The sequence below is a fragment of the Amborella trichopoda genome, chromosome 10 (genome assembly GCF_054954075.1).
Source record: "Amborella trichopoda isolate Santa Cruz 75 chromosome 10, AtrichopodaSantaCruz75HAP2 v2.0, whole genome shotgun sequence".
Taxonomy (NCBI): Eukaryota; Viridiplantae; Streptophyta; class Magnoliopsida; order Amborellales; family Amborellaceae; genus Amborella; species Amborella trichopoda.
The window spans coordinates 26,152,714-26,180,645 of NC_142345.1; the positions used below are offsets into that span (position 1 = coordinate 26,152,714).

At 38.0% G+C, this 27,932-nt stretch overlaps 1 protein-coding gene across 6 annotated transcripts; it reads left to right on the forward strand.

Moving 5' to 3' along the window:
• Nucleotides 1–1,248: 1,248 nt before the first annotated feature.
• Nucleotides 1,249–27,932, forward strand: COP1 (Transducin/WD40 repeat-like superfamily protein). Of its 6 annotated transcripts, none has more exons than XM_006829427.4 (13): nucleotides 1,249–1,896; nucleotides 5,238–5,315; nucleotides 10,927–11,082; nucleotides 11,356–11,715; nucleotides 11,889–12,046; nucleotides 12,388–12,453; nucleotides 22,335–22,413; nucleotides 22,523–22,678; nucleotides 22,795–22,893; nucleotides 24,622–24,726; nucleotides 24,805–24,984; nucleotides 27,188–27,298; nucleotides 27,565–27,932. In XM_006829427.4, the coding sequence occupies exons 1-13, from the start codon at nucleotides 1,555–1,557 to the stop codon at nucleotides 27,733–27,735; spliced, it is 2,061 nt and encodes a 686-aa protein (XP_006829490.2). In that variant the 5' UTR covers nucleotides 1,249–1,554; the 3' UTR covers nucleotides 27,736–27,932. The 6 variants fall into 6 exon arrangements, 5 of the variants coding, with proteins under 5 accessions (XP_006829490.2, XP_020517456.1, XP_088705930.1 ...); XM_020661797.2 differs by having other exon boundaries at nucleotides 10,934–11,082; XM_020661798.2 differs by having other exon boundaries at nucleotides 1,757–3,373; nucleotides 10,934–11,082.

Consider the following 27,932-nt stretch of genomic DNA (forward strand, 5'->3'; position numbering starts at 1 on the left):
GAGAGAGAAAAGGACGTTTAAAAAGGAATAAAAAAAGGAACGAGGTAAAAAACAATAATTTTCAAATTATCCAATAAAAAGGGATATTTTCAAAAAAATCTCTGTTTACAATAATCCCATTTTTTCAAATGATACACAGGTTCTCTATGCGGCCAAATATATTTTAAAATCTTGTGTCTATTGAGAACGGGATTGTATACAATGAGACCATTTACCTTTTATATAAGGTGGTCACAATTTTCTTACAACCATTTGATGTGAAATTTGATAGCTTGGATGTGTCACAAAGTTTGAGAAATTTTCTTTTGAAATTTGAGCTTGGTCAATGGAATAATTACAGCCACCCAACTTTACATCCAATGGTTAAGATTATTGTGACCACCATGTATAAAAGGTAAAGGAAAAATTACAAATAACCTTCCCAAGACTAGACTTTCTATGCAATTTACACTCAAGCAAACTTTTTTTCTCACTTTTTACCCCAAAATATACTTTCGTAGTAAACACCCCAACTCCGAAAAAAAAAAGTCTAAACTACCCTCCCTTATTTTTACCCACGTCACTCTCTCCTCTTTTCCATGAAAAAGCGGTCTGACATATTTTTAGGCGGTCTGGCAGTGTAATGTCGGTATGGTAAATAACAGCAGTGGTCTGGCAACAGGCTTATGCAGTTCAACAACAGGCCCATGCGGTCCAGCAATAGGCTCATGCGGTCCAACAACAGACCCATGCGGTCCAGCAGCATGCCAAAGTGCAGCCCGACAATGTCAAATATCGTTCGACACTTTTTTTAGTTTAAAGAGGTCTAACAATGTCAAAGAGAAATTCGATAGCCTATGTAAGCCCACGTAAACGTCCGGCTAAAATTAAATTTTTATGTATGAAAAATGGTATTTTTGTAAAAAAATGTATTTTTTTTACTTTGGGGATATTTGTTTGAAAAATATATTTTAAAGAAAAAATGAGAAATAAAGCTTCATTGAAGATAACTTGCATATCCAATCCTCGAGGTTATTTGTAATTTTTCTGAAGGTAACTCTTTTGGGACTTCATTAGCGCGGGTTAGGGACGAGTACTAGCGATTCTTTTACGAAAGAGTAAGCAACAAAAGGTTGAAGATTTGGTCAAACATTCAAGATAAAGAATATCGCTGGTTGTTAATGACAACCGTTACCGTCAAAATCATCAAAACGTAAATTACGAAAAAAGAATTTGAAATATAAAATGACACACTGATAAATAAAACCGGCAAAGAATGGGAGTGGGGGCAATGCAAAAGTAGGCTCGACGTGGGACGCTGCTGCCCTCACAAGCACCGTCCTCTCTCCCTCTCTCTCTCTCGCTATATCTCTCCACAAAGCCGCCACCGCCACCACCACCACCAAAAGGAAAACCCCAAACTATAGAGAGAAAGTGGAGAGAGAGTGAAAGAGAAACACTGACGCGGGAAACTCTAGAGAGAGAATAGAGGAGAGAGAAAAAAATCAAGTGGCAGCGTCCACGAGGCCCCCCGGCCAGACGCCGATGAGGAAGAAATCTGCTTAGCGAGCGTCCATGGCGGAGGGCTCTCTCTCTCATCACTCCACGGCGGGGGGCGCGCTCGTGCCCTCGGTTAAGGGCGAGCAGAGGTCTGGCTCTGCATCGGCACCGGAGGCCGATGAGGGCTTGGGAGTCGGGTCGGGGCCAGGGGCGGGGGCGGGCTTGGGCGTGGAGGTGGATAAAGATTTCCTCTGCCCTATTTGCATGCAGATGATCAGGGATGCCTTTCTGACGGCCTGTGGGCACAGCTTCTGCTACATGTGTATTGTGACGCATCTCAATAATAAGAGTGATTGCCCCTGTTGTGGCCGATTCCTCACCAACAACCAGCTCTTCCCCAATTTCCTGCTCAATAAGGTTATTTCTCTCTCAATTCTCCACTTCTCTGCTCAATAAGGTTAGTTCCCCTCTCTATGAATTCTCCAATTTCTTGCTCAATAAGGTTATTTCTCCTCTCTCTCCACAATTCTTCTTTTTCTCTCTCTGCTCGATTTCTTTCTCCAATTTTTTTCTCGTTGTCTGCTCAGAATGAGTTCAGTACTCTCTCACGCTCTCTCTTGTCCTTATTCTATTATTAGGTTGGTGCAGGCGCTCATTGGGTGTTTGTGCTTAATGGAGTTTTTATTCATGCGTAAAAATGGGATTATTGTAACAGTGTTGGAAAAATGGGACCAGTGGGTTGAACAAATTATCCGGTTCCGAGTCGAACTGGCTGACTGACAACTTGGTTTGGCTGAATTAAAAATACAGAAAAAGACGAAAATTGTAAGCAAAATTTTAAAGTTTGGAATGTTTAAACGTGGGTTTAAAAACCCGGCAGTTTGACTTGTAACACCGCAGTCGAACTGGAACCAGCATGTAGCCGGTCCCATTGTTTCCACAGCTCAGGACTTAGCCTAATAAACCAAAAATTCATATTTAAAGAAGCCTTTTATTTATATTTTTAGAATGTTTTTGAAGTAATCTTGGTTGAACATTTTAAACTTTTAAAATTTCATGTAAATTTATTTTTCTTTATTTATTTTGGCAATGACTGGCACTGCCTGGGCTGGTTGGATGTGAAACCTCCTGATGGTCCGATTTTTCGTACATTGGTTTAAACAAGGTTAAGGAACCATAAAAGTCGAGATTCCTCAAATAATAAAAAAAAAAAAACAATCCAAAAGTCGAGATCATTCTAAAAACAATAGTTCTAAAATAAAAAACCCTTCCACTTTGGTGTATTAGGCTAAGTCCCGAGTTTGGGAGAAAAATCGGGTCAGTTTTTTTTTGAGAAACGGTTAACCGAAACTTGGGCCAGTTAACTTTCGGTACCAGGTCACAGGCAGTTAAGAGGCAAACCACGAACTTTTTAACACTGTTCAGTATTGTAATATATGTAGCTCATAAATAACATGCTAAACAGATGCTCAACTTTCCATCATATCTCACATGTATCCCCAACCTGCTGTTTTCAATGAATGGGGGTTTGAGATGAGCTGGTTGTTTCTATTCTTTGATTGTGAGAGTGTTTGTCTCAGCCACTTGTAGCTGACAGTGACGGTTGGGGATATATATAGCACATACTTCATGTACCATGGTACACTTTATCCTTATATTTTTCTGTTCTATACTCTGCAGTAGTCCTCTGCTTAATACATGAGATTGTCTAGTACATTTTCTACTTTGGCCAAAAAACAAAATTAGTTGCCGAAGCTTGCATAGCATGTCAGTGCAATTTGATCCAGCAAAATAGTCTTACATGTTTATTTTCGTGAAATTGGGGACCTAAGTTTCAAGATCTCCGAGTCGACTCAGAACTGCCCGGGGACAGTCCATTTCCCCACCAAATCAGGCGAGTTGTCCAATTATTGTTCAAAACACCTTTTTACCCTTTTGGTGTATTATTTTTCATTCGTAAATGCCATATTTGAACCTATTTATATCCAAATTTTCCCAAATCAATTTCCTTGGTTTGGGATTGTCGAGTTTGGTGTTGGAAACTTTTTTTTACCTCCAGAAAGCACTCGCATAATGACTCCTTTAATCAGTTAATATACCTTGAATCTACTTCCTGAAATCTGCTGTCTTTATTGCCAACCATGTGTGCATTTAATGAGTGAGCATTGTAGTATAAGTTGGGGTGAACCTAGCAAAATGTAATGGTATAAGTTGGTGTGGGCTAAGTAGTATCAAGAAAGCTTATTTATGCTTTTTAGAGAATTAGAAATGAGTCAATGTTAAGAAGAGATAGATGGGCGGCACATCGAAATTCATCCCACAAGTTTGTCTAGAGCACTTGTTAAATTCTCAAATGACCTATTGCTTGAAGGGAGCATGCTGGAATTGTATGAATTCATTAGCTGGAGTAGACTTTAGAGTGGGGTTGTCTATCATAAGTTTAGGGGAGCATGCTGGAATCATATGAATTCATTAGCGGGTTGAAGTTTGTTATGTATTTCCTAAGTATCCAGATTTGGTTATGTATTTCCTAAGTATCCAGATCAATGTCATGTTGCTTATTTTCATGCAAGTCGAATTTATTCTGGACTGTAGTTTTAAGCTTTTGAAGTTGCTTCTTATGGTTCTTGGCTTGCTGTTGGATTTTGTCTTTCTGCATTTTGTAAATTGGTATTGTAACTGTTGTTCCAACATGTGGTTGTTGAGCCAACTTAGATGACAGATAAACTTTCGGGACAAATTAGCCGAATTACACCTTTCTTTTAAGTGTTTCTAAATTATGCCTGGCAAATGTGTGGAATCTTTTTTTTCACCATTATTAGGAGAAAACTTTTTATTCATCAATGTAGTGATAAATGTTATGTGGTAGAGGTAGCTCTGTCTGTTCTATATGCATTTTGGCGGAGACTTGGTTAAGGGATTGCCAATGAGTGATCTTATGGAAGAATAGTAAGTATATGTGATCATTAATAGAATATATACGTTTCTGTTCTTTTGTCCTTTGAGTTGCATGCTATTCAAGTCAAAGGTGTACAGCAATTTTTTGGAATGTGACGCTGGCCATAGTCAAATGACATTTAGAATGGAGTGATTTGACTACTACTTAGACAAATGCACAAATAACGGAATTTCGATCACTCAATGGTGATTTGTTGAGATCCACTTAGTTTGAAAGGTATTGTGAAGGAACCGCAATTAAAATATCAGATACATATAAAATCCTGCTCTCATCTCACTGGTTAGAAATGTTGATCATTCTGTATGTTTAGAATGTGAGGTTGTGTTTTGTCTTGGGCAAACATTGAGGGTGAACTACTCATGGAAGGGCGAAAAATTTAAGTTATTTTATGTTGTGTATTCATTGTCATGGTGTATGCTGAGTAGATTCTTGGTAGGTCATGTTGAACTTATGGCTTCTGCAGTTTCTACATGAAGCCTTGTCCATTTCTTGAGTCCTTAATATTTATTTTAACTGTAGATGGTTACTGCGCTTAGGGCAGTGCAGAATAGAGATCACAGCATCTATTGTTGTAAGTCATGATTATGAAATAGAGCTTGCTCTTTTAAGAATCATGATCACCATTTGATATGCTCTCTTTGTCTTGGTTAGCATCATTCACATGGCTTTCTGAGACATTATTGTTTTAACAGACATATATGTGGATGGTGTTGGTATATATACCAGGGCTAATATTGATGGCATATTCTCTAGGGAGATTCTGAATTTTGTTTTTTGGATGTTTGAATCTGTTCTACAGCTCTTAAAGAAGACATCCGCATGCCAAATAGCAAAAACAGCTTCTCCTGTAGAGCATTTGCGGTTGGCCCTTCTACAGGTTAGTCAAAATTCTGTTGAGACTTTGTATGGAGTTTTTGTAGTCTTTTTATAAACTTTATGAGACATGTTCTAGTTGGGTAACTCTGAGTGATGTTATGTTGAAACTTACATTAAACGCAATGTTTTTATTTTCCGACTGCACTAATTAGCTGAATTACGTTCTCTTTGTTTTGTCTATTACTCCTTTGATAATGGATTTGGAGTTCAAATAATTCAATGCTATTCATTAAATATATTGGCAAGAAATTCTATGAAAATATTCAGGTGCCATATGTGAAGTATTAGCAGCCATCTCAATGGGAGAAATTTGATACCATTTCTTGAGGGGCATGTAGACAAAGATGTGTGGGTTCTAATAAGGAAGGTGAGTCTTAAGAAGTAGAAACTTTTTGAATGCGGGATACATCGTCCGTGAAGTCTCCTTTGGCATTGATTGTCATAAAATGAAATGTGTTACATCATCATCATCATTGTCATCATTGTCAAAACCTTTTCCTAACTAATTGGGTTCGGCTACACGAATCTTGGTCTGCCATTCTGCTCTATTAAGGGCCATACCCTCAATGCGGCTTTAAGTCCCTCATATCATTTCTCACATAACTTTATATTCATTTATGTTGAAAGCTCCATTTTTTTGTTTCATGGGAAATTCCCCTGCATAAAGGGGTGGTCTTTTTTTTCTTTTTTGGTTTGTTACCCCTGCCTAATTGCCTTATTTTGGGATTTCAATTACCTATTTCGATTATTTTAGTTTTTCATTTTGTTGATTCTACTTCCTTTTCGATGATCTTACAGTTATTGTTACTACCAATTTTCTAAGCATGGTCTGTTCCTGCCAAATTATTTTCATTCCAAAAACTTTAATTTTTACTTCTTGTTGATTCAAATAATATTTATCTGCAATCTTGCGGTCTGCGTGGACCTTTGGAGTATTCGTAGCCATTGTTTGCAGTTAGCAATTAAGTACAGCAGAAACATTCTTCCTCTTACGCATGAGTTACTTGGATCGTCATTCTTCTTGTGCTTTCTAGACATGTTCATGTTAACTTCTTTAAAGCTATATTACTTGGACATGGATATGGTATTGGTGTGAGATACTAGTCTAGGGTGTCGGATTCTCAATTAGATGCAAACCAAGATACTCTTAACTCTCTCTCCAAAGGAGTATAGAGTTGGGTATTGTTTTTCATAGCACAGTTTTCGATCATTAGTGGCAACAAAGTACAAATTTAGAACCCAAGGCATGATTGTTTCCGTATTACCTCGTCGATATGTGGTTTACTTTGGTAAGGTAAAATAAAATGTTAGTTCATTAATTTATGAAAAGTAAGCATGTATGAAAGATGAGTTAAGCCAAATGATCAAATTACCTCTCCCAATTGAACTAACTGCGATTGCCTCTCCTATCGAAGATATAGAAGTTGTTCTTGATTGTGAAACAAAAGGTTAATAAAGTCCAAAGGATCCACATAGGTGTTGGAAGTATGGCCTTTCAAGGCCTAGTTTGCAATGCCAGCACTATTCAGAGTCATTGTGGAAGTGACCAGGAACATAGTGGCTACCGAAACCTTTGCATACTGGGGTCCGGATAATCCGAAATAACCCTGATTGTATGAGGTGAAATTCTTGGACCATATTGTGAAGTGAGAGGATTAAAGGTTTTCCTGTAGTCAGGGTTTGTATGTTTGTGTTTGCCTCGTGTTGTGAGCCAGGGCTTAGGGATCAGTGGATCCCGGATTGTGTGAGATATTTTGTGTATAAGCCCTATGTGAGCAAAGCTAGGCTCTAAGAGGAAATAAGCCCAAATCCCTAACATATGTAGCTCGCTCACAGTGTGTGCACGGACAGTCGCATTTGGGAAGTTGTTCTGATGAGGTAAGATCCACTTATTAGAAATGTGCACACGTGTTGAGAGAGGAACCCCACATCCATAAGAGTGTATGTCCTTGGGGTGCACCTGTAATCCACTGAACACCTTGGAGTCCATGCACCTATTGGTTAGCTTTGATAGGTCCACTAATGTCCTGACTGAAGTATGTGACTCATAGGGGCATGTAGGGTTGGTTTAAGAAATTGGATTGGGTTTTTGGATCTAGCCTAGTGGAGTACCATGTAGCCCGACCTCTTGTGGGATCCTGTTTTCCCTATCGAATTTATGAGAAGTGTCAGTCCATGATATTTTGATGGAAAATAGTAGAAAACGATATCTTTCTAGATCATTTATAATATCTACAACCCCTTCTCTCTTTACAACCCTCCCTTGCTTATCTCCTACCCATTGGACCTCCAAACCCATCAAAACAAAGAGGATACAAAGTACTTACTGTCTTTTCAAAATTTTAAAGATAAAGAACATTGAGAGAGATGTTGCACATAGAATTAGAGCTGGGTGGGCGAAGTGGAGATGTGCAACTGGAGTTTTATGTGATTGCCGCATATCAATGAAGCTGAAAGGGAAGTTATATAAGACAGGTATGAGATTAACATTGCTTTATGGGGTGGAATTTTGGCTGTCAAGAACTAACATACCCATAGGATGAGTGAGATGAGGATGTTGAGATGGATGAGTGGCAAGATAAAAAGGGGTAGAATTCGAAATGAATACATTCAAGAGAACTTAGGTGTGGCTCCAATAGGCGATAAGATGAGAGAAAGTAGACTTAGGTGGGTTGGGCATGTACAACGCAGACCCAGTGCAACACCTGTTAGGAGGTGCGAGTTGGTTTAAGTAGAAGGTTAAAAAAGGGTAAGGGATAGGCGCAAAAGGACATGGTTGGAAGTAGTGAGAAAAAATATGGGGACTTATGGTCTCATTGAGGGTATAGCCATTGATAGAGCAAAATGGTAGACTAGGATTTGTAGCCGACCCCAAATAGGAGGGAAAAGGCTCTGATGATGATAATGAGAGATGGCGAGATCTTTGGAATCTTAGAGTCTACTTATCCGTCGCCTCTTAAGGCGGAGAGAGGCCCAAGATTACATTTTCCCTAAAATCAGAGTCCCAAGTTTATAATCTAGAGAGCTCCAAAAGCTTAGAGAGACCCAAGATTGCATCTTTTCTTGAAACCAAAGGCTCAAAGCATAGAAACCTAGAGAGAGAGCTGCGAGAGAGAATTATGGCATCATTCTCCATTTCCCTTAATGCAACTCTTATCTCCAACCCGAAAAAATAGATCAAAGCTTAGTTCAAACAGAAAGAATTTCTCAAAAGATTGAAGAAGTTCATTAGGGTTCTACCGGTTAACACTGAATTTATTTTTAACTGAGTCCCATTTTAAGAATCAAGATCAAATTGAAGATTTAGAAAGAGTTTCTTAATGGCTTTGGTAGTCGTCAATCAAAATATTATTAATCAAATGACATACAGTCCTGAACTAGATTGGCAATAAAAAAGTGTATAATATAACAGTCCATGTTTCATTAATAAACACAAAATAAGAAAAAAAAACAAGAACTTAACCAGATGGGAATCTGAATCAATAAGAAGAGAAGTTTGATTCCTGTTTGAATTTGGGTTGCTTCACCTCTTATCATCCCTTCCATTCTAAATCAGACAAGTAGGCTCACTCCTATCATTGGGTGGAGTTGGAACCAAACTATAAATTGCTTCTACATCTGAACGAATTCAGACAAGCAGGCTCACTCCTATCATTGGGTGTAGTTGGAACCAAACTATAAATTGCTTCTCCATCTGAACGAATTGTAATCATGCCTATGACTTAACCCCCCAGTAAATTCATTTAAAAAAATAATTCTAAAAAAATTGCCTAATTAGTCGAATTCTTCCCAATTACAATTATAGGTATAAGTAGTACTTTCCTTGTCATAATTTACCCAATTTATCAAGAAGATCTTATTTGCCTAATTAGTCGAATTCTTCCCAATTATGATATTGTTAGATAATTTCCCATGTTAGAAGATTTGCAAGGGAGAATTTAGAGAGAGAGAGAGAGTGGAGGGTTTTAGAGAAAGGGAGTGTGGAGATTGAGAGGGAGAAAAGAGAAAAGTGGATGGTTTGAAGATTTGCAGGTGATGATTTTAGAGAGAGAAGGGGAGGGTTCTAGAGAGAAAGCATGGAGAATGAGAGGGAGAATAGAGGAAAGGGGAGGGTTTCAGAGAGAGTGCAAGAGAAAAAGATTCACAAGTTTAGGATATGAATAGAGTAAGCATATTTAGAAGGGAAATTTTGGGAGAAAGAAAGTGAAAACGGGATGGGGTTTTATGGAAGGGCCCCCCTAAAATATTAAACGAAATTACTGGGCCTCCCGAAATGAAAAAAGATGGAAGGTTTTGTTCTAAGATAATTTTTGGGGGTTCAATATGAAAGTTTCCCTCTTTTTTTTTTTTCTTTCTTCCTTTTAAACTCTACTTTTTAAGGGATTTTACAATTTGTATTTTGTAAGAGCCCTTAAACGTAGGAATTCAAACCAAAAATACAAAAAAGATATGCAAACAAATTTTTTTTCTTTACTTTTTCTGTTTTCTAGGGGATTTTGCAAATTAGAGGCCCTTATAAATTTCCAAATTTTACAAAAATTTGTAGAATTTGACAAATATTATGAATAGTTTGAACACTGAAAATGAAAATATAAGAAAAAAATGCTCAAAACAAATTTTTATTTTTCAGGTATACTTTTTAAGGGCGTATTTAAAAATTGTAAAAGCCCTCTAAAAGAGTAAAAAATAAAACTTGAATTTGGAAAAAAAATGCCCAACTAATTTTTTTTTAAAGCCCTAATTTCCTAAACTTCAAAAGGTAAAAATAAAAAAAATTCAAATTTTTTGCTTCTCTAAATTCCTATAAACAGAAAAAAAAAAACTGAATCGGGGGTTGAATATTGAATATTTCGTCCTGTTGCAGGATTTTGTTCAGAAAAGTGTTGGGATCTGACTGCAAAGCTTGCTTTTCTATTGATTTAGTGAGGGGGGGAGGTGAAAAAATCACAGCGCCTGTCTCTCTCTATCTTTGAAATTGTGTTTTATACTTCCAGAAACCATAAAGATTGAAATTTCCTAAAATGCCCCTGTAGAAACCCATAAGGCTAAAATCCCTCCCTAAATACTTATTTTGGTTAAAGAAAGCTCCCCAAAAAAGGCGAAATTGACCTTTTCTTTTGCCCTGTTAGGACCGGCCAGTTAGGTCTTGGACTGGTGGAACCGTCAGTCCAGATGCTGGACTAGCTGGTCCACCGGTCCATGACATGTTTGATGGCCGGTGTAGGAACCTGACTGGATTGGAAAGATTACCAATTCACTGGTTCTTGGTTCGAACCAGTCGGTCTGGTCCTGTTCTGAGAACATTTTGACGTAGAAATTGCTTTTTTACCATGCCGATTCTCTGAACATGATGTGAGTCTCTTGCATTTATGTAAGTATTGTCTACCCGTTTTTTGATTTATGATTAGGAAATCTTGATAAGTATATGATAAATAATGGACGTGATTGAGCTTTCTATGGATGACATGGAATGATTGCAACATGTTTATTGTGTTCTGCATGGTAATCACATTCCTCTTATCATTTGACAGTGATTTATGTATTGCTAGTTGAGGTCCAAATGATCTGCAGAGGACCTTTAATTGTGATGATTCCCTAAGATTTTTAGACAGGGTGCAGAAGTCTCAGTTAAGGAGCTAGATGGCTTGTTGTCTCTTCTGGCCGAGAAAAAGAGGAAGATGGAGCAGGAAGAGGCTGAGACGAACATGAAAATTCTGCTTGATTTCTTGCACTGCCTAAGGAAGCAAAAGCTTGAGGAGCTGAAGGAGGTGAGCATCTGAACTTTCTTATTTATGTGCAATGGCTTTAAATGTGATTCTTTTGCAATTTCTATCCTTTTTTATTTTATTTTATTTTAATTTTTCTGTTTTTATTGTTTAGAGTTCCGATCCTATCCAAATTTTATTACATTATGCTATGTAGAATAAATTGCAGAATACCATGGGGGTTGGCATTCTTTTTTATTCTTGAGGATTTGTGATTTGTGATTTGTTCTCGTGTATTTTCACTATTGTGATTCACTTTCTTTGTGTTATCTACAGGTGCAAACTGATCTCCAGTATATAAAAGAAGATGTAAGTGCTGTGGAGAGGCATAGAATTGAACTATACCGAGTCAAGGAGAGGTATTCGGTGAAATTGCAGATGCTTCTTGATGATCCCATGGCTGCAACAGGCTTCCCTACCTCAAGTGACAAGCATAATAATGGCCTTTCTTCTAATGTTCATGGCACCCAAGGTGTGGCTGTCTCTGAGAGTTTTCAGAACAAGAAATCTGAAGTCAAGGGACAAGGCAGTTCTCAAGGAATACAAAGAAAGGATACATTTAATGGGTCAGATTCTCAAAATGTTCTTGGTCAATCTGGTCTGGCTGTTGCAAGGAAGAGAAGAGTTCATGCGCAGGTCTTCTTTTGATTTTTGATGACCTCCATTTGTGTATGGGTGGAAAAACGATCCTCAACAGCTTATCCACCCATTTGAAACTTATTCACTGGCTTCGATTTTACTTTTAGTGGTCGTAACTCTCTTTTTCTATACTTGGGAGCTGACTTCTATTTTCGTTTCATTTGTGATAGTTTAATGATCTCCAAGAATGTTATTTGCAAAAGAGGCGTCGTGGGGCTGGCCAATTGCCTAAGCCAGAAGAAAGGGATGGGAGTGGGGTAAATAGAGAAGGTTACCATGCAGGTCTGGAGGATTTTCAGAATGTATTGACCACCTTTACTCGATACAGGTAATGTTATGATGGAAATGTTCATTCAGAACATTGCCCTAATTTCATTTACAGACAGATTCATAAATAAACAATGGAAACTATATCATGCACATTCTGTGTAGACTACGTCGTACATGTCTGGGTAGCTGCTGTCCATCCTCCATGCTGGACGGTGGTGGTTAACTTTAATTGGGTGAATTATCTTCTTTAGAATGTAGACAGAATGCCCTGCTTTTTGTACTATGTTCATACACAGACTCTGTGTGACATAGATCCCTATTCTTAAGTATACAAATTTGGATACTAGACCTCTCAGATTATTCTGGTTATGCACTGATTTGACTATGTTCGTTTATCAGTCGTTTGCGTGTCATTGCGGAGCTTAGGCATGGGGATCTTTTTCATTCTGCAAATATTGTATCAAGGTGAGGAGTTCTTGAAATACCTCCACTTGAGTAGACACATTCATCTTGTGTATGCGTGCATGCGTTCATCTATGTTGCACACAGACATACATTATTGAGTGTGTGATTGTGTGTGTGTGTGCATGCGTGCATAGGTGCATTTATGTATTTTTGTGTACATATAGTCAATGTAATATCTGTTTATTCATCTATCATGCACCGATTTATATGTATGTGCGCACCTGTGTGTGCACGTGCACACAGACACCTAGACACAAACTCACTAGGGAACATGTGTATGCTTTGTATGTGTATGATTTTTCACTTTTGTAATACATATCTTGTAATCTTGGATTCAAGGTCAAGAATTTTGCAATTTTTCCTTTCTAGTATTTTTATGTTCATTTTGTGGAGTTCAGTTTGGAATTTTGAATAGTTTAGGAGCTAACATCCTCATGGTTCAATATTTTTTTCAGGGGAGAGTTGATTTGATGCTATATTTTATTAAATTGATCTAGTGACATGAGGAGAAAATTGTTGGATTACTTTCATACTAGTGTTTTCAAAAGTTTTTTGGCCATACACCCGTGATGAAATAAGGAAACTTGTCTACAGTGAATTGAGGTTTACGGCATTTTGAAATAGTTGCACCAACTAAAGTTCCTTTCTTGATGAATGTGTGTATGCACACGTGCTTATTTGATAAATCACATGTTGGTAATGAGGCCGTACTATTTCATTCGAAGACAATTGACTTATTATCCTTCATTCAAAAACTGTCATTTATCTGAAGATATAACCAAGGTTTGGGGGATTTGCTCCATGTCGCATTTGGCTTGAGGTAGACTTCCATACCTCCTGGTGGGAAACTGTGGGAGTATGAGATTCTACTGCATCACAGGGGCCCCTATTAAGGTGGCCGGAAACCTTACTGGAAAAAACTGTCAGCAGCCAAAGAATAGCCATAAATAAAAAAGCATTTTGCTAGAAAAGGCAGAGGGCTCTCCTGCCATCACGCATTTCCCAGCAGCTGCCCATAACCATCCCGTTCATCCTCCATCATTGACCAATGATCATGATTTCCCTCCTCTTCTGAGCCTTCAAATCGCCGCGTACTCCAGCAGAACCACCTCGTTCATCTCTCCTACCGCTCAATCATCTTCTTCCATCCGCCATCACCTTCCCCAAACCCGAACCTTCTAGAGCCTCAATAAAAAACCACTCCAACATCGAGATCTTCTTTGGAGGCTTAAATCTCCCGTTCATCCTTTCCCTTGCCTAATCTAGTCCAAGGGAAGCTAACAGTCCAGTTAGACAAGGAAGAGGTCCTATAAGCAAATACTGACTTGCAGAGTACCTTGATAAGGATCCTCGTAGAATCTAGACTTCACGGTATTTATTAGATACAAAGCTCAAGAGCGTTTGGGGAATCAAAGGGAAGTCAGACATCATTTTTTTTTTGGGTAATTCAGTGGGGAAGACTGGACCCTACCCTTTTTTTTCAATAGATTAGGGAGTTACATTTTGAAGGTTGTTAATTGGGGGTGTTAGCGGAAGGAATGGATACCATGATGTGGTAAGGATGCTACCACCACGACCCCAGCCCCTTTCCGAAGTTAGACATCATTTTCAAAAGTAATAATTACATCCTCTTTAAGTTTGAATTAGAAGAGGATGTGAACAAAGTCAATGGAGGAGTCCATGGTACATAGGGTGAAAATCTCTATGCCAACAAAGATGGCAGGGAGGCTGATTGCCAAAAATCGAGAAGAGAATCGGTCGCACAATGGGTAACACTACCAAACTTGCCATTTTATTACTGATCTATAAGTCGCTTCCACGGTTCCACCATGGGCTTATCAATCTCAATGAACGGTGCCACGAGATCGGAAGGAACTCAATTGTGCAAGAATCTGTATGGATGTGCAATCAGAAAATCTTCCCAAAATAGGTTTTTATTGATGGTTTTGATGTTGAAGAGTTTGTCGGTCCAGTTAATTGAGTTTGAAAGAATTCCACTTTTGTTTGAGACATGTTGGTCTGTTCGACATGATAGCTCTACCTGCAAAAACCAAAAGTAGAACCAAGTAAACCAGGGTCTAAGCAACACTTAAGTGCTGAGAAGGGGAAAAGAGCTTCAACATCAATCGGGATGAGCTAAATATCCAAATGAAATATTCTTGGGTTGAGCAGAAATGGAACACAATGAAAAAATGGCTGAAGCAAAATAAATGGAATGAGGTCAAGAATCAAGCTACAAGTCTCAATCTATACGAAACGCACAGGCCTTTTTGTCTCGGTTTCATTAATTATGGTTTTCGGTTTCTTAGTAAAGCGGATTTCTCCCTTGACTCTATCTATGAAGTATGGAATTCTCTCCCGAACTCACTACTACCACAAATCCTCCAACAGGCCTTGAAAGCGGACAACATAGGGGATTGAATCCATCAAAAATTGATCAAGAGGGTCAGCAAATGACAATGAAGAATATGGATTAAATGAGAAAAGTCATGGAAACTGGGAAAGTGGTCAAGATCCTAAAATGGGAAACAGCTGAAAACAGACCCAAAATTTGAAGAAAATAATGATGTGGCAGAAAGTACTGACATGGGAGCTGAGCACAATAGGAATCCATTGAAAATGTCCTACTCCAATGAATTGTCTCAGGTTGGTAGAGACAAGAGACGGTATTTTTGATACGGTTGAAGATGGTAAGTCAAATGACCAACTTGCCATGGAAGAACAACAAATGGATGGCCCTGTTCTATTGGAAATCTGACTTCAAATTTTCAAATTTTCTTTTCCAAATTTTTTTTGTATGATGTACTATTACCTAAACTTGGGTCGTTGAGTTAAATTTGAATTCAAATTTTCTGTAGAGCTAGACTTGCTCATATCTGAATGTGAGTACAATTGTAAGGTGGGATGCTTTCGTATTGTTCCATTTTCTTTGGTATGTAGTACTTTGCATGACGCCATTGTCCTTTATCATAAGCCCTTTACTATCAGTTCTAGACTTGAATGTTCTTTGTGAACCTAATCCACCTCATTTTAATTAGGATTTTTTCATTGGCTTCCATCTCTCTTGTCAGCTTTCACATCAGTAGTAGGATCCACATCAGTTCATTGGCTATGCCATCAATTTGCTCTGCAGTTTGGGCCTGTTTATTGGTGTTTCCAGCTTTAGGACTCTACTAAACTTTGCCCTTCCTATTTTTTTTTTTTGGAAACATTTTCCTTCATCTTAATAAGCTAGGGAGCTGAATCTTGTGTCCTATTGACTAGTTTTGTGTTTGTTTGTTGTCTTTGTTTCCCTACTGCTTGTTTTAAGAGTTCTTTTGAAAGGCCTGATTTCTTCATGTATAGCCTTTGTTGTTCTCTTGTCGAATGTTGTGATTGATCTATTTTGTTGACGGAGTGGTGGTTGTGTTTTCCACCTTTTTCTAAAGCTTGATTTGCCTGCTTGCTTCTATGATTTGTTTGTTGCAGTTTGATCTCTTTTGCCCAGTAGACCAACAAGTTTCACTAGATAATAGGATTCCTTCATATTCCATCGTGTAAATAACTCATCATCACCTCTATTGATGCAAATCTCCAATATCCTTGGAGAGCTTGTTTCTGGGTTGTACATCCATATGAACTCATTTACATTCAAACTGCTTCTAATATCTAGTGGCGCTATCCATTGGGATTGAATTTCCAATAGCGGAGGCATGTCGGCCTAAATAGTAATGGTAAATTTGCTATGCTTACCTAATGAGCATTAATCTTAACTTTGAGATTTCAGGTTAAATTTTCGCCATTACTATCATTGAACATGTGGAAAACCAACCCCCCCCAACCCCAACAATAAAAAACAAAAACCAGGGTCGTCCTACACTGACCTCGATTGCAGCTTTTTCTGATTCGAATCTGAAAATATATACATCCTATCTTTAGAAATAACATCCATCATGACTCAGATGCTCTTGAGATGTTGAAACTCTATTTAGGCCCTGGTTCTGCAAAGTACCCTATCAATGTGTTTTGGAATTCCATTTTTGTTTGTAAGGCCTCTTCCGTCTCAAGCGGTACTGTTAATCTTCCTTCATGAACATTATGTTAAAGGTAACATACATTTGGTAAAGGTAAAGGTCTCAAGTTAGTGGTCACAATCTCTGAGAATGATTTATCTTGAGGCAGGTTGTTTTTGGATCTTTTACGTTATTGTCACTGCTTTGAGGAGGCAATGCAGTATGTTGAGTGGGTTGAGCAATTTCTGAGGTAGGGGGGTTGAAGAAAATGGTGGAGTTGGGCCAAAGGAGGATGTGAGGGATGAGAAAAATGGAGTTAAGGTTTGGCAATGATGGGAAGTCTAGGGGGTTTGCAGGAGCGTGGGAAGCGGGTTTCTCCGATGCCCATAATTCCCTACCTTGAGAGCGCATTAGATTGCTCTTCTGGGAGCACCCATGCACGCACATGTGTGCGTATGGCTTATAGCTATGGTATGCCCTGAGCTCCAAAACAGTAAGCTAGTGGGGTTTTTCTAGGTTGAACTTTTTCACATGATAGATTCAAAAAATGAAAAACAGAAAAAAAAGAAAAATCAATATTGAGTTCTTTAAAGGCTAAATCTGCTATCCACAGTATGAATGGCCTGTGTTTAGTGAAAAATAGTGTGTACTAATTTTCCCCCTTTTTTCGAGTGAATTCAGTTTTTCTTTTCAATCTTGCTTGCCAATTTGAGATATAAAAAATTTGGGTTCTGATGGAACCTTAAGTTTCAAAATTGTTTATGCTAATTTGTCAAAAAAAAATAATCTTATGCTATTCTATAGACCTGTTGGCGTGTAGATGCGTGCTTGTGTATACTTGTGTGAGTGCATGTGCATGTGTGTGTATAACTGTGTATGGGATCTCGCTGCTGTATGTAGAGAGGTTGATGGAGCATTATATGCCCACGACCACGACCCAAATTTAATTTTGGCTAAACAGGCGACCACTAATCATTTGGTTTTTTATGTTTTAACTTTTTTACAAATGCTTTCTACATAAAATTTGGTGCGTCCTACATCAAGATAGGCACACAATTAAAAAATAAATAAATTCAAATAAACAAAATCAACTAAATACTTAAATTATAATGGTTATTTTGGTCAATTTGTTTTATTTGAATTTTTTTTTTTTTACATAGGGTGTTCCCTATTTTGATATAAGGATGCCTCAAGTTTCATGTAGAAAGCATTTGTAAAGAAGTTAAAAAAAAAAAACAACACATCTAGGCTATCGAACAGCCCAAATTCAAGTTGGGTTGTTGGTTCACTTGATAAGATAGCCCTAGTGGGTGTGTGACTTATAAAAGGCGTCAACCTTAAGGAATCAAAGTAAGGAACACCTCCAAACCATGCTAGAAGATGCAATTTTGGTGCATGAAAATCTATTTTTACTTCCAAATCATGCTAGGAGATACTAGCAAACCATGCTTGAAAATCTATTTTCACCCCTGATTGTGGAATGTAAGGCTTCAAAAATGGTGTCTAGTGATTTGATGTATAAACACTTGATGCTAGGAAACCATGCTTGAAAATCTATTTTCATCCCTTATTTTTATGGTATTCCATAGGGTCAGTATCCCATTAAATAATTGAGATTATAGGAACGTGACCAGAATGGGTTCATGATCCTTCATGCTATAGGAATCCTATTCTAAGTGATGGATGATTGCATTCCCCCCAAGGTACTACTGCTTCCATACCGCCAAATTGGGGTTTTGGACATGACCACCTATGGCCCCGCAGAGCTACCCAGAACTATGGCTTGGTCCTTCAAAAGGGCTCCTCATCCAAAGTAGGCATGTACCATCATTCTTCCCTTAAAGAAGTGTCATTGTTGCTTGACATTTTGAAAGCACCAATCAAACATAAGAAGCAGGCACAACCTGAAATAGTGGGAGCTCAGGAGGAGAAGATATGAAAGACAGCAGAACAAGAAAAAATGAACAAAAAAAGAGAATTGGAAAGGGATTACGCCTCCACAAGCTACCAGAGTAACAATGATTCAGAAATACAAACTCCAGTGGTAGAAGAACAACTGGGAGAACAATGGAAGCCTATTAAAACCAAGAAGACTCACGTGAGGATGAGATGGATGGATCAAACACAAGACAAAGATGGATCAAACACAAGACAAAGGCTATGTGTGGATGACATGGATGACTCACATCATTCAAAGGAGTGATGTGGAGGAACAAGATAACTGTGCAATGAACGAGAGGGAATAGAAGATACATATGACCATTAGTCATTTGAGAGAACATGAAATAGACGAAGAGAGCACACAGGAACATATGGAGCACTCTTGCTTATTCAAATGTGGAAACGAGCGAAGTGGAGGATGATGTGGAGTCAAGAAGAAGAATGAGAGATAAAAGTGGATGACTTGGGTGCACCTCATGACTCTATGAGTGAGGTGGCAAAAACTGAGATGGATAATCACTAACCACAGCAGTAGCCAATGAATGCTATTTTGCTCATTGCACATTGGAATGTTAAGGACAAACACTGGTTAAAAGGGAAGACACAATATCTCACCCAATGAAGCTGATGAGGAGCAAGAAGAGTATGGGTCTGAGGAGGTGGAAATGGAAGAATGGGAAGTGACCATCCAAGATCAAGGAGTGGTGAATTGCATTACTAGAAACATCAGCATTTGTGTTCTCTTTATTGAAATGGACACTCGGTGTCTAAGGGCTGGGAGGTGTCGAACAGCTTTGACATGCATACACTTGTTGATACATACAAATTCATGTCACACACATCAACCATTCATTTGACATGTGTCTGGGTTTTGTCCCTCATTGTTGGAAATGTGTTCTAAGACGTACTTTCTAAACAAAAGTTGTGCTTTTATGTTGCAGTCATACATGTATGAAAGATTTCTGCATACAAAAGGAAATATTGACGTTGTGCTTTTATTGTTATTTTATAGAGAAGGACTCCGATTGCCTTTGCTAATTCTTAATGCAACTCCTAAATTAGTTTATAAATGTTCTTGTTCTTTGCATGCTTTGCTTCTATTCCTACACAAACCTTACGATAGAAATTATGAAATAATAATATTTCTAGTCATCACATCGTCATTTGAGCCTCACCCAAACTATTTGAGATTGGCTACATGAATCTTTATCAAGGGTCATATGCTCAGTCATACAATAAGTCACCATATCTTTTCTCATTATTTCCAGCCTTGTACTTTGGGGTCTTCTCTCTTAGAGCCTTCCACTTAAGCCAAATCACCCCTCCTAACGGGTGATGTTCTAGGTCGTCATTGCACATGACCAGACCACCTAAGTCTACTTTCCCTCATTGTATCGTCTATTGAAGCTAGTCAAGTTACATAAAAAAGTCTGTCCATGCAGCTCTCTACCAAGTTTACCATATAAATTATGAAATGCTAATTGCTCTACGAAAGTTACAATAAAAAGTAGTGTTTCAAAAAGCGGCCCGCCTAGTCGCCTAGGGACTGAGTGATCCATGGGCAAGGAGTCCCTGGGTGCTAGCTTGGGTGAGCTCCCAATGCCCAGCCTGGGCAAGCACCCATGGACTTAGCCCCTCCTAGGGAAAAAATGCCTCTTATTGAGGTGCATTTTCGTCCTTTTCTCCCCTAAATAAGGGGAAAAAGGGGGGTTTAGGTTATTGTGTTACCTAAACGCCGTTGTTGACCTCTTGGAGTGGAAAATAATTTGAAAAAAGTCATTTTTTGGCATTTCTATGAGATCAATCAGGTATTTCAGAATTTTGAAAAAATGATCCAAATATCATCCTTTTGGTTTGGGTTTGATTTTGTAGATTTTTTTAATCTTATTAGAGGGTTTTTGGGAAGTATTTGAGATTGGGAAACATCTCAAACATTGAAGATTGAAGAACGAGTAAAAAGGTTAGTAAAAAGCTTCATATTTGAGATTTTATTTTCTATTTCAATGTCTGGTGATGTGGTTGGAAGTATGGTTATAACCGTAATCAAAATGACAAAAATTGTATAAGATATAGTTATTATGAAAAAGATACTAACAGGGGTATAAACTGGTTCAAAAAACACCTTGTCGGTATTAAGGAGAAATGTTGCCCTTTGTAAAAATGTTCCTAAAGCTATTAGAGAGGAGATTAAGCAATATATGAGTTCGAAAAAATACAAAAAGGAACAAAAGGAGCCTTGTCATTTGGATAAGTCTACTTTTGGTTCTTCTAAACGTGGCGATTCCTGTTGGAAATATGGTTATAACCCGATTCCATATGATAAAAATTGTATAAGGTGTAATTTTTGTGAGAAAGATACCAATGATGGTATTAACTGATTCAAGATACACCTTACCGGTATTAAAGAGAATGTTGTTTCTTGTAAAAAGGTTCTTGAAGCTACTAGGGATGAGATTAGACAATATTTGAATTTGATAAAACCAGAAAAGGAAGAATATGAGCCTTGTTATATGGAAATATCTTCTCCAGGTGCTTTTAGAAGTAGTGATCCGGGTTGGAATTATGGTCATAACCCGGATTCGAATGGAAAATATTATATAAGGTGTAATTATTGTGGAAAGGATACTAATGAGGGTATTTAGCGGTTCAAGAAACACCTTGCCGATTAAAGGTGTAATTATTGTAAAAATGGTCTTGAGGCTGTCAGTGAGGAAATTAAGCAATATTTGAGTTCAGTGCTTTAGTAAAACACAATAAGCATGAAAAGGGTGAAGAAGCACTAGGTAAAGCAGCCAACACTCCTAGGGCGTCTAGATCATCTGCACAAAGTAAGAGGGAGGTAGAAGAAGAGGTGGAAGGGGTAGATTCAAAAAAAATAGAGGAGGGAGGACAAGCGTTATGTTGAAGAGGGAGATGATTGTGATGATGATGGACTCGGCTCTGATGCATATTATGAGGCTTATCCGACTTTCTTTGATGTTGACTGAAGACTCTCGACTCCTTTAGTCTTAGACTATATATTTTTTTCCCTTATTTTCTACTCGTATGTGTTGTATGATTGTAAAGAACTATGGATTATGGAATGGTATGGGCTATGGAGCATTGAGTATGGTCTACGGAGTATGGATTGTAATTTACTATTATATTTTATTTTTGGTTGCGCTAGTAGTCTATTACAGGAACTTTGGATTATGGGATTTTTAATATTTTATGATGTATACTCATATTCCCCTGCCCAGAAATCTAGGCGCTTGCCTTGGCGTTGGGCGGACATGACCCCCATGACTGCCTAGGCGCTGCCCGACATTTTTTGGAACACTGTAAAAAAGTCTCTCCATGCGGGTCTCTTCCAAGTTGACCTTTAAGGAAGTAATCTATATAAGGTATAACTTTTTATCCTTGTATCATAGACAATAACCTTTTTCCTTTCCTGCTCAAAGCTTCTCTCTCTTCCCCGAGTAATCTAGCTAATTATGCAATAGTATTATAGACATATACACTTCATAGACAGTTTGGTTGTTTCGTGTGTATGCCGTTATTTTGAAGTTTACATTCTTACACTCACATTTGTGTCTGCCATAGACACGCATGTTGTTTCTTTATAGCATGGATATACTAACTTTCTGTGGGGGCTAATTTGATTACAGTTAAATTTTTTCCATGCTCGTGGACGAGTGATCCTACCATGTACTAATTGCACAGCTTCTCCATGGTTTTTCTTCTCCATTTTTCACGATATATATTTCTGACAATCTCTTTAAGATTAGCCAACTTTTTTCATAGGGGTCCTTAAATTCCAATACTTTCTTTTGCAGTAGCATTTCTTTACTTTCTTTGAGAAGTAGGGACTAGGGATAGATAAGTCCATTCCAATTTTGCTCGACATCTTGTGATTGGTTATAGCATTTTCATCTATGTGGGACTAAATTGTGTTTAATCTTCAAACAGCATAGAATTTGATCGTGATGATGAATTGTTTGCCACTGCTGGAGTTTCAAGACGTATTAAAGTGTTTGAATTTTCCACTGTAAGTTTTAGGGTTTCTATAGACTCAACTCATTTACTTTAATTTAGAAGAACTTTTTCTTTAGGTATGAGTAACCTGATGCATTGTGGCTAATCTCATGGCAAATTAGGTTGTAAATGAACCTGCAGATGTTCATTGTCCTGTTGTGGAGATGTCCACTCGATCTAAACTGAGTTGCTTAAGTTGGAACAAGTACAATAAGAGCCACATTGCAAGTAGTGATTATGAAGGAATAGTAACTGTCTGGGATGTAACAACCCGTCAGGTAGTTGTTACTGTGATCTTTTCTTCTGAATTGCTAAAATGTCTTAGCTAGAATGTTTGATTTCACCAACTTAAATGCCTTCACAAGACAATAACTCCCTAGTGATGCCTTTTCAGAGTGTTATGGAATATGAGGAACATGAGAAACGGGCATGGAGTGTTGATTTCTCACGTACTGAACCTTCAATGCTTGTTTCTGGGAGCGATGACTGCAAGGTTCATATTTCTGTCTCATCTTAGAAGCATGGATTCAAATGATTGATTGCTTCCATTGGCGTACAAAGTCAAGCCCATAAGAAAAGGCTTGCTTTCTTTTCTTGGAATTGTAGTTTTTGCTTTCGTTGAGTTTGGTGTCAGACTGATTGTAGTAGCATGAGTCATAACAGTGAACAGTTAAAATAAGCAATTGCTAGTGCGAAAGTAAAAGTATACCATTCATGACCTTTGTTTGGTATTTGGTACACACCCAGCGAATTCACTGTCCATTGTCAATATTGGATGGTGACAAATCTCCACTGTTCATCATGGACCGCATTTTAGTGGATATGTTCCAATGCAAGCTGTGTATAGAAGAGTTCAATGCAAAAAGAACTATCTAAGACACCCATTTTACTATCTTAGGGTATCATAGCCTATGATTATACAAAGTATTGAGTCGTCCAATTTAAAAGGTGCTCTTAGCCAAGATTTGCATGGAAACTCTAGCTGTATGTGTAAAATAATCATTAATTCTGTAAATCACACTGAAAATTTGATGAAAATATTCTGAGTCTTTGACGGTAGCAATGTTTGGAAACCCGGTGATCCGGATCAGGAATCGTTGAACAGAACTGGGAATAGGCTAGGAACCCCCCTGGTCCTAGGTTAGCGATCCGGGGATCTGACAAATGATTTGTGTTTTCAAACACTGGACTGGATAGTAGAGGGTTAAATAGACAAGGATAGTATGTTAAATAGACAAGGTTCATGGGTAGTTGTGGATGGAGTATTGGCATGTGATTCTGACTTATTGCCTGTAGAGTTCCATTGGCCACTCTTGAGCATAGATCCGTTGACAAATTTAATCACTATTTTTTTCCTAGGAAAGATGGGTTGATGAATTTGAAATTTCTGTCCTCTAATTGGTTTTTTTGTTTTGTTGCTGTTTTAGTTCTCCTGGGTGTTTCCCACCCCCTTCTCTTTTGTTGTTATTTTAGTTTTACGAGTGTTTTCTCCTTGTTTTTCTTTGGATTTCTCTGTCACCTCTCTGGGTGACTTTTCGCCCCTGGGCATTTTGTAACTGTGTGTATTCTCCTTTCCATCAATACAATGTTAACATCATTCAAAAAATTGGTGTTGATGTCCTCTCCATTTTTATTTTTTTTTCTTCCCCCGCTCTCTAGGTTAGTGGAGGTTGTGCAGGGACCCCACCAATTGTACTGATCTCATCAAAAGGAATTTAGGTTTTGGTCTGTGTGATGGGGCCAAAGGATAGAGAATTATGATAGCTGGTTTAACTTACCAAGCTCATTTACAACAACATCCTCGCAGTTCGGGGGAACTAAACACACACACACAAGCACACGCACGCACTAGACATCATTCGAGTTCAAACCTACCCCTTTCTAGCATTACTGATCTCAGAATTTTTTTATTCCTTAAAATAAGTACAAAAGATGGAAGTTTATTTATTAAGATTGGGAGTTGTGTGAAACTGTTTATTTATTAAGAACGTGTATCAGCTTTTCATGGTTGGCTACTGTTGTGTCTGCTTGCATATTGACCAGCCATAAGTATTTGATAAATCATTACAAGATTGATCCATGATTGTAGTTTCTATGAAAAAGCGCAAGAAATTGATATCGAAATGGTACTCATAGCTTTAACTATCCATTCACTTATTTGATCGCTTTGATATCGACTCAAAGAGTTACTGCATTTCTTTGGTTGCTCGTTATTACACAGGTTAAAGTTTGGTGCACAAAGCAAGAAGCCAGTGTTCTCAATATTGACATGAAAGCAAATATTTGCTGTGTCAAGTATAATCCAGGATCTAGCATATATGTTGCGGTATCCATTCACCTTTTCCTTGTGTGAACCAAGTCTCAGTGGGAATATATAGTGTGTTAACTTTGTGTCATATTGCAGGTTGGTTCTGCAGATCATCATATTCATTATTATGATCTGAGAAACATTAGTGCTCCAGTACATGTTTTCAGTGGACACAGCAAAGCAGTTTCTTATGTGAAGTTCTTATCAACTAATGAGCTTGCATCTGCATCCACAGACAGTACATTACGCTTATGGGATGTGAACGAAAATTGCGCTGTACAAATCTTATGCCTCATTGCTCTTACATTCCTTTGTTTATGACTGCAGATATTCATAAATAATAAATATTATGTATCTTTATCATTTCTTAACTTATTTCAATGCCATTTTTTTAAATGTATGATTTTATGCCTACTTTGACTTTTTTTCAAGTTACATCTTCGAAAGGAATTAATTATTCTTGATCTAGAAACTTCCAAACCTGTTAGATTGGTTATCCTTTGACATTATTGAGAATATCCCCAAAAATTGAAGTCATGAGGATTCTTTTACTACCATCGGTTCTTGAATATAGCCATCTTGGCTTGTGTCTGGGCTGGAAAGGGGAACACATTATGTTAAGTGAGCTTCTTGGTAAAAATGGTAAAAGATTTACCTTGGGTTACTGATATTTCTGGATGGCGCCAGTAGTACATGGAAGAGCAACTTGGGGTTCACTTTTTCAACACTGACAGAGTAACCCCAATGGGAATTAGTGCTCTAGTTTCTGCTACAGTGATAGTTTCAGCTTATTCACTCATCTGTTCTTCTGGTTACTCATTTGTAACTGCATGATCAAACCTGCTGCCAATCAGTTCTCTCTCTTTTTCTGACTCCTGATGAATATTGTGTACCATAAACCAATCGACTAGAGTCATCACCGACCATTGACGCGTGGGACGGTGATGGTGAGAGCGTGGAATCCTCGTCCTAGGGTCCAGTTTTGTTCTGGTGGCTCTTACCATCTCCATCACCATCACCATCACCATCAGTCACTTAAATGGACAGTGAGGACCCATACTGGTATGATTTTTCCAAGGTCCATTGGGTTGTATTATACTTCCCTTTTCTTTCTTCCATGTTTCTTTTTTCAACATTTTGGAGGCTGTATCTAAGAAAATGTGGTTTTGTGGCTGCTTCTTGTGTGTAGGATGCACCTCTTAATATATTTTTCTTTGCCTGTTTCATTTCATTGTTTAATGGGATTTAATTGCATTCAGAGCAAGCTGGTTTCTACAGTTCATATGCAAACCCATTATGAACTGCTACATATCTTAAGTGCCTCATTTTTGCACCGAAAAAAAAAATGCCTAATTCTACTCTGTTCAATCCAAAATCGCCAATTATGAATTCTTTTAAAACATCCAACTTGGTTAGATATCAATTGTCCAACTTAGAATGAAATTATAAAGTTGAGGTCTGGCCTCAATTTTGTGTATTAAGCAGTCCTTGATGGACATCAGTAGTGCACCCCGCTGTGATTTGGAAAGAATTCCTTGTCTTTTCTTGATGGTTTACTAATTATAATTCTATGTTTCGAGATAGATGTCTGCTTTCATGTTTTTCCTTCCTGCCTTATGAAATCATAACTCTTCCAGATCCTAGAGGTTTTCAGTTATAATTTTACTATGATGATTAAAGTATTCTAACCCTTTCTCCATATTTTTTCTCTTTGATGATATGGAGCTTTATCTCTCAACCCTGGAGTTTGTGGAAACAGAATTATTGACTTCTACTCATTCTCACTCATCAACTTGAGATTCATTCCAAGATATACTGAAATGTGCAAATATGTTGCCGAGGGCAGATTTTTTCTTATACTAGCAAAAACATTTTGGCTCAGGAGTTTGGCACACTTCTTTGTTCCTAAAATTTTGGCTTCATTTTGTCTGCTTCCCTGTCACACTCTGAAGATGCTTACCCTTGTCGCGGTTTTATATTTGCTTGTTACAAAGTGGTCACCTCATGTTTTCTACATATTGTTTGCTTGTTACAAAGCTGTCACCTCATGCTTTTGAATTGTTTGTTTCAATGAGAATACAAAGGCATCGATTTACCACAAATGTATAACATAGGGTTCAATCATTATCATGCTGTACATATGGAAGTATGTACAATGAGACCATTTACTTTTAATACGAGGTCACAATCATCATTGACCGTTGGATTTGAAACGGAGTGGTTGAGGATGTGTCATTGTTTGGGCACAAAGTCCAATATAACATTTCTTGAATGTTGTGACGCTTTCATCTATTGGGTTTCATAGCCAATGGTTGAAACTGATTGTGACCTCCTTGTACCATGAATAAATGGTCTCATAGTATACAATCCCTTATACATATTTGTCTTAAACATGGGCCACTTTTGCATCTTCACCCATGCTGCATTGACGAAATGGATTGTGTTTCTATTTATTTATTGGTGAGCAATACATGTCCAGGTGCGGACGTTTAAAGGACACACGAATGAAAAGAATTTTGTGGGTCTCACAGTGAACAGCGAGTACATAGCTTGCGGCAGCGAAACAAACGAAGTTTTTGTGTACCACAAGGTAATAATTAGCGATATGGACATCAATTACCACTTATGGATGCTGATTATTTAGAGTGGGATCCACTGGGAACATTCACCTGGGTTCACTCGGGTACAAATAATATCCAACCATCCATAGAACTGTGTATCTATCTGAGTGTCATACATCAGACCATTGAACTACTGTGTACTTCACCTTAACCGCATGAAGTTTCTTTATTTCTTGTGTATTTTTCCTAGAAATTATCCTATGATCTTATACTGATCTGGTGAAATATGATTCAGGCTATTTCAAAACCAGCAGCATGGCATAGGTTTGGTTCCTCTGAAGTGGATGACAGTGATGATGATGCAGCCTCACATTTCATAAGTGCGGTGTGTTGGAAGAGCGATAGCCCAACAATGTTGACTGCAAATAGTCAAGGAACAATAAAGGTTCTTGTTCTTGCAGCGTAAGCTTGATTAGAAGGCGGGTTTTCTGTTTTCCTGGCATTTGTGCTATTCTTTAAGTGAACAGGTGAATTCTTAGTTTGTTGCATTCATGATGGTGTATAAAATTGGTTGCACATAGAAGGGAAGGTCCTAAGAAAGTACCTATGTGATATGTAGAATGTTAATCTGATCAATATAAGAAGGCTCATTATTTTGTTTCC

Bases quoted from the DNA above. Each gene is read 5' to 3' on its own strand.
- COP1 (XM_006829427.4), top strand. From the start codon at position 1,555: ATGGCGGAGGGCTCTCTCTCTCATCACTCCACGGCGGGGGGCGCGCTC. The intron at 11,716-11,888 runs GTCTTCTTTTGA...CATTTGTGATAG, and splicing joins AGAGAAGAGTTCATGCGCAG to TTTAATGATCTCCAAGAATG. The intron at 22,679-22,794 runs GTAGTTGTTACT...ATGCCTTTTCAG, and splicing joins GGGATGTAACAACCCGTCAG to AGTGTTATGGAATATGAGGA.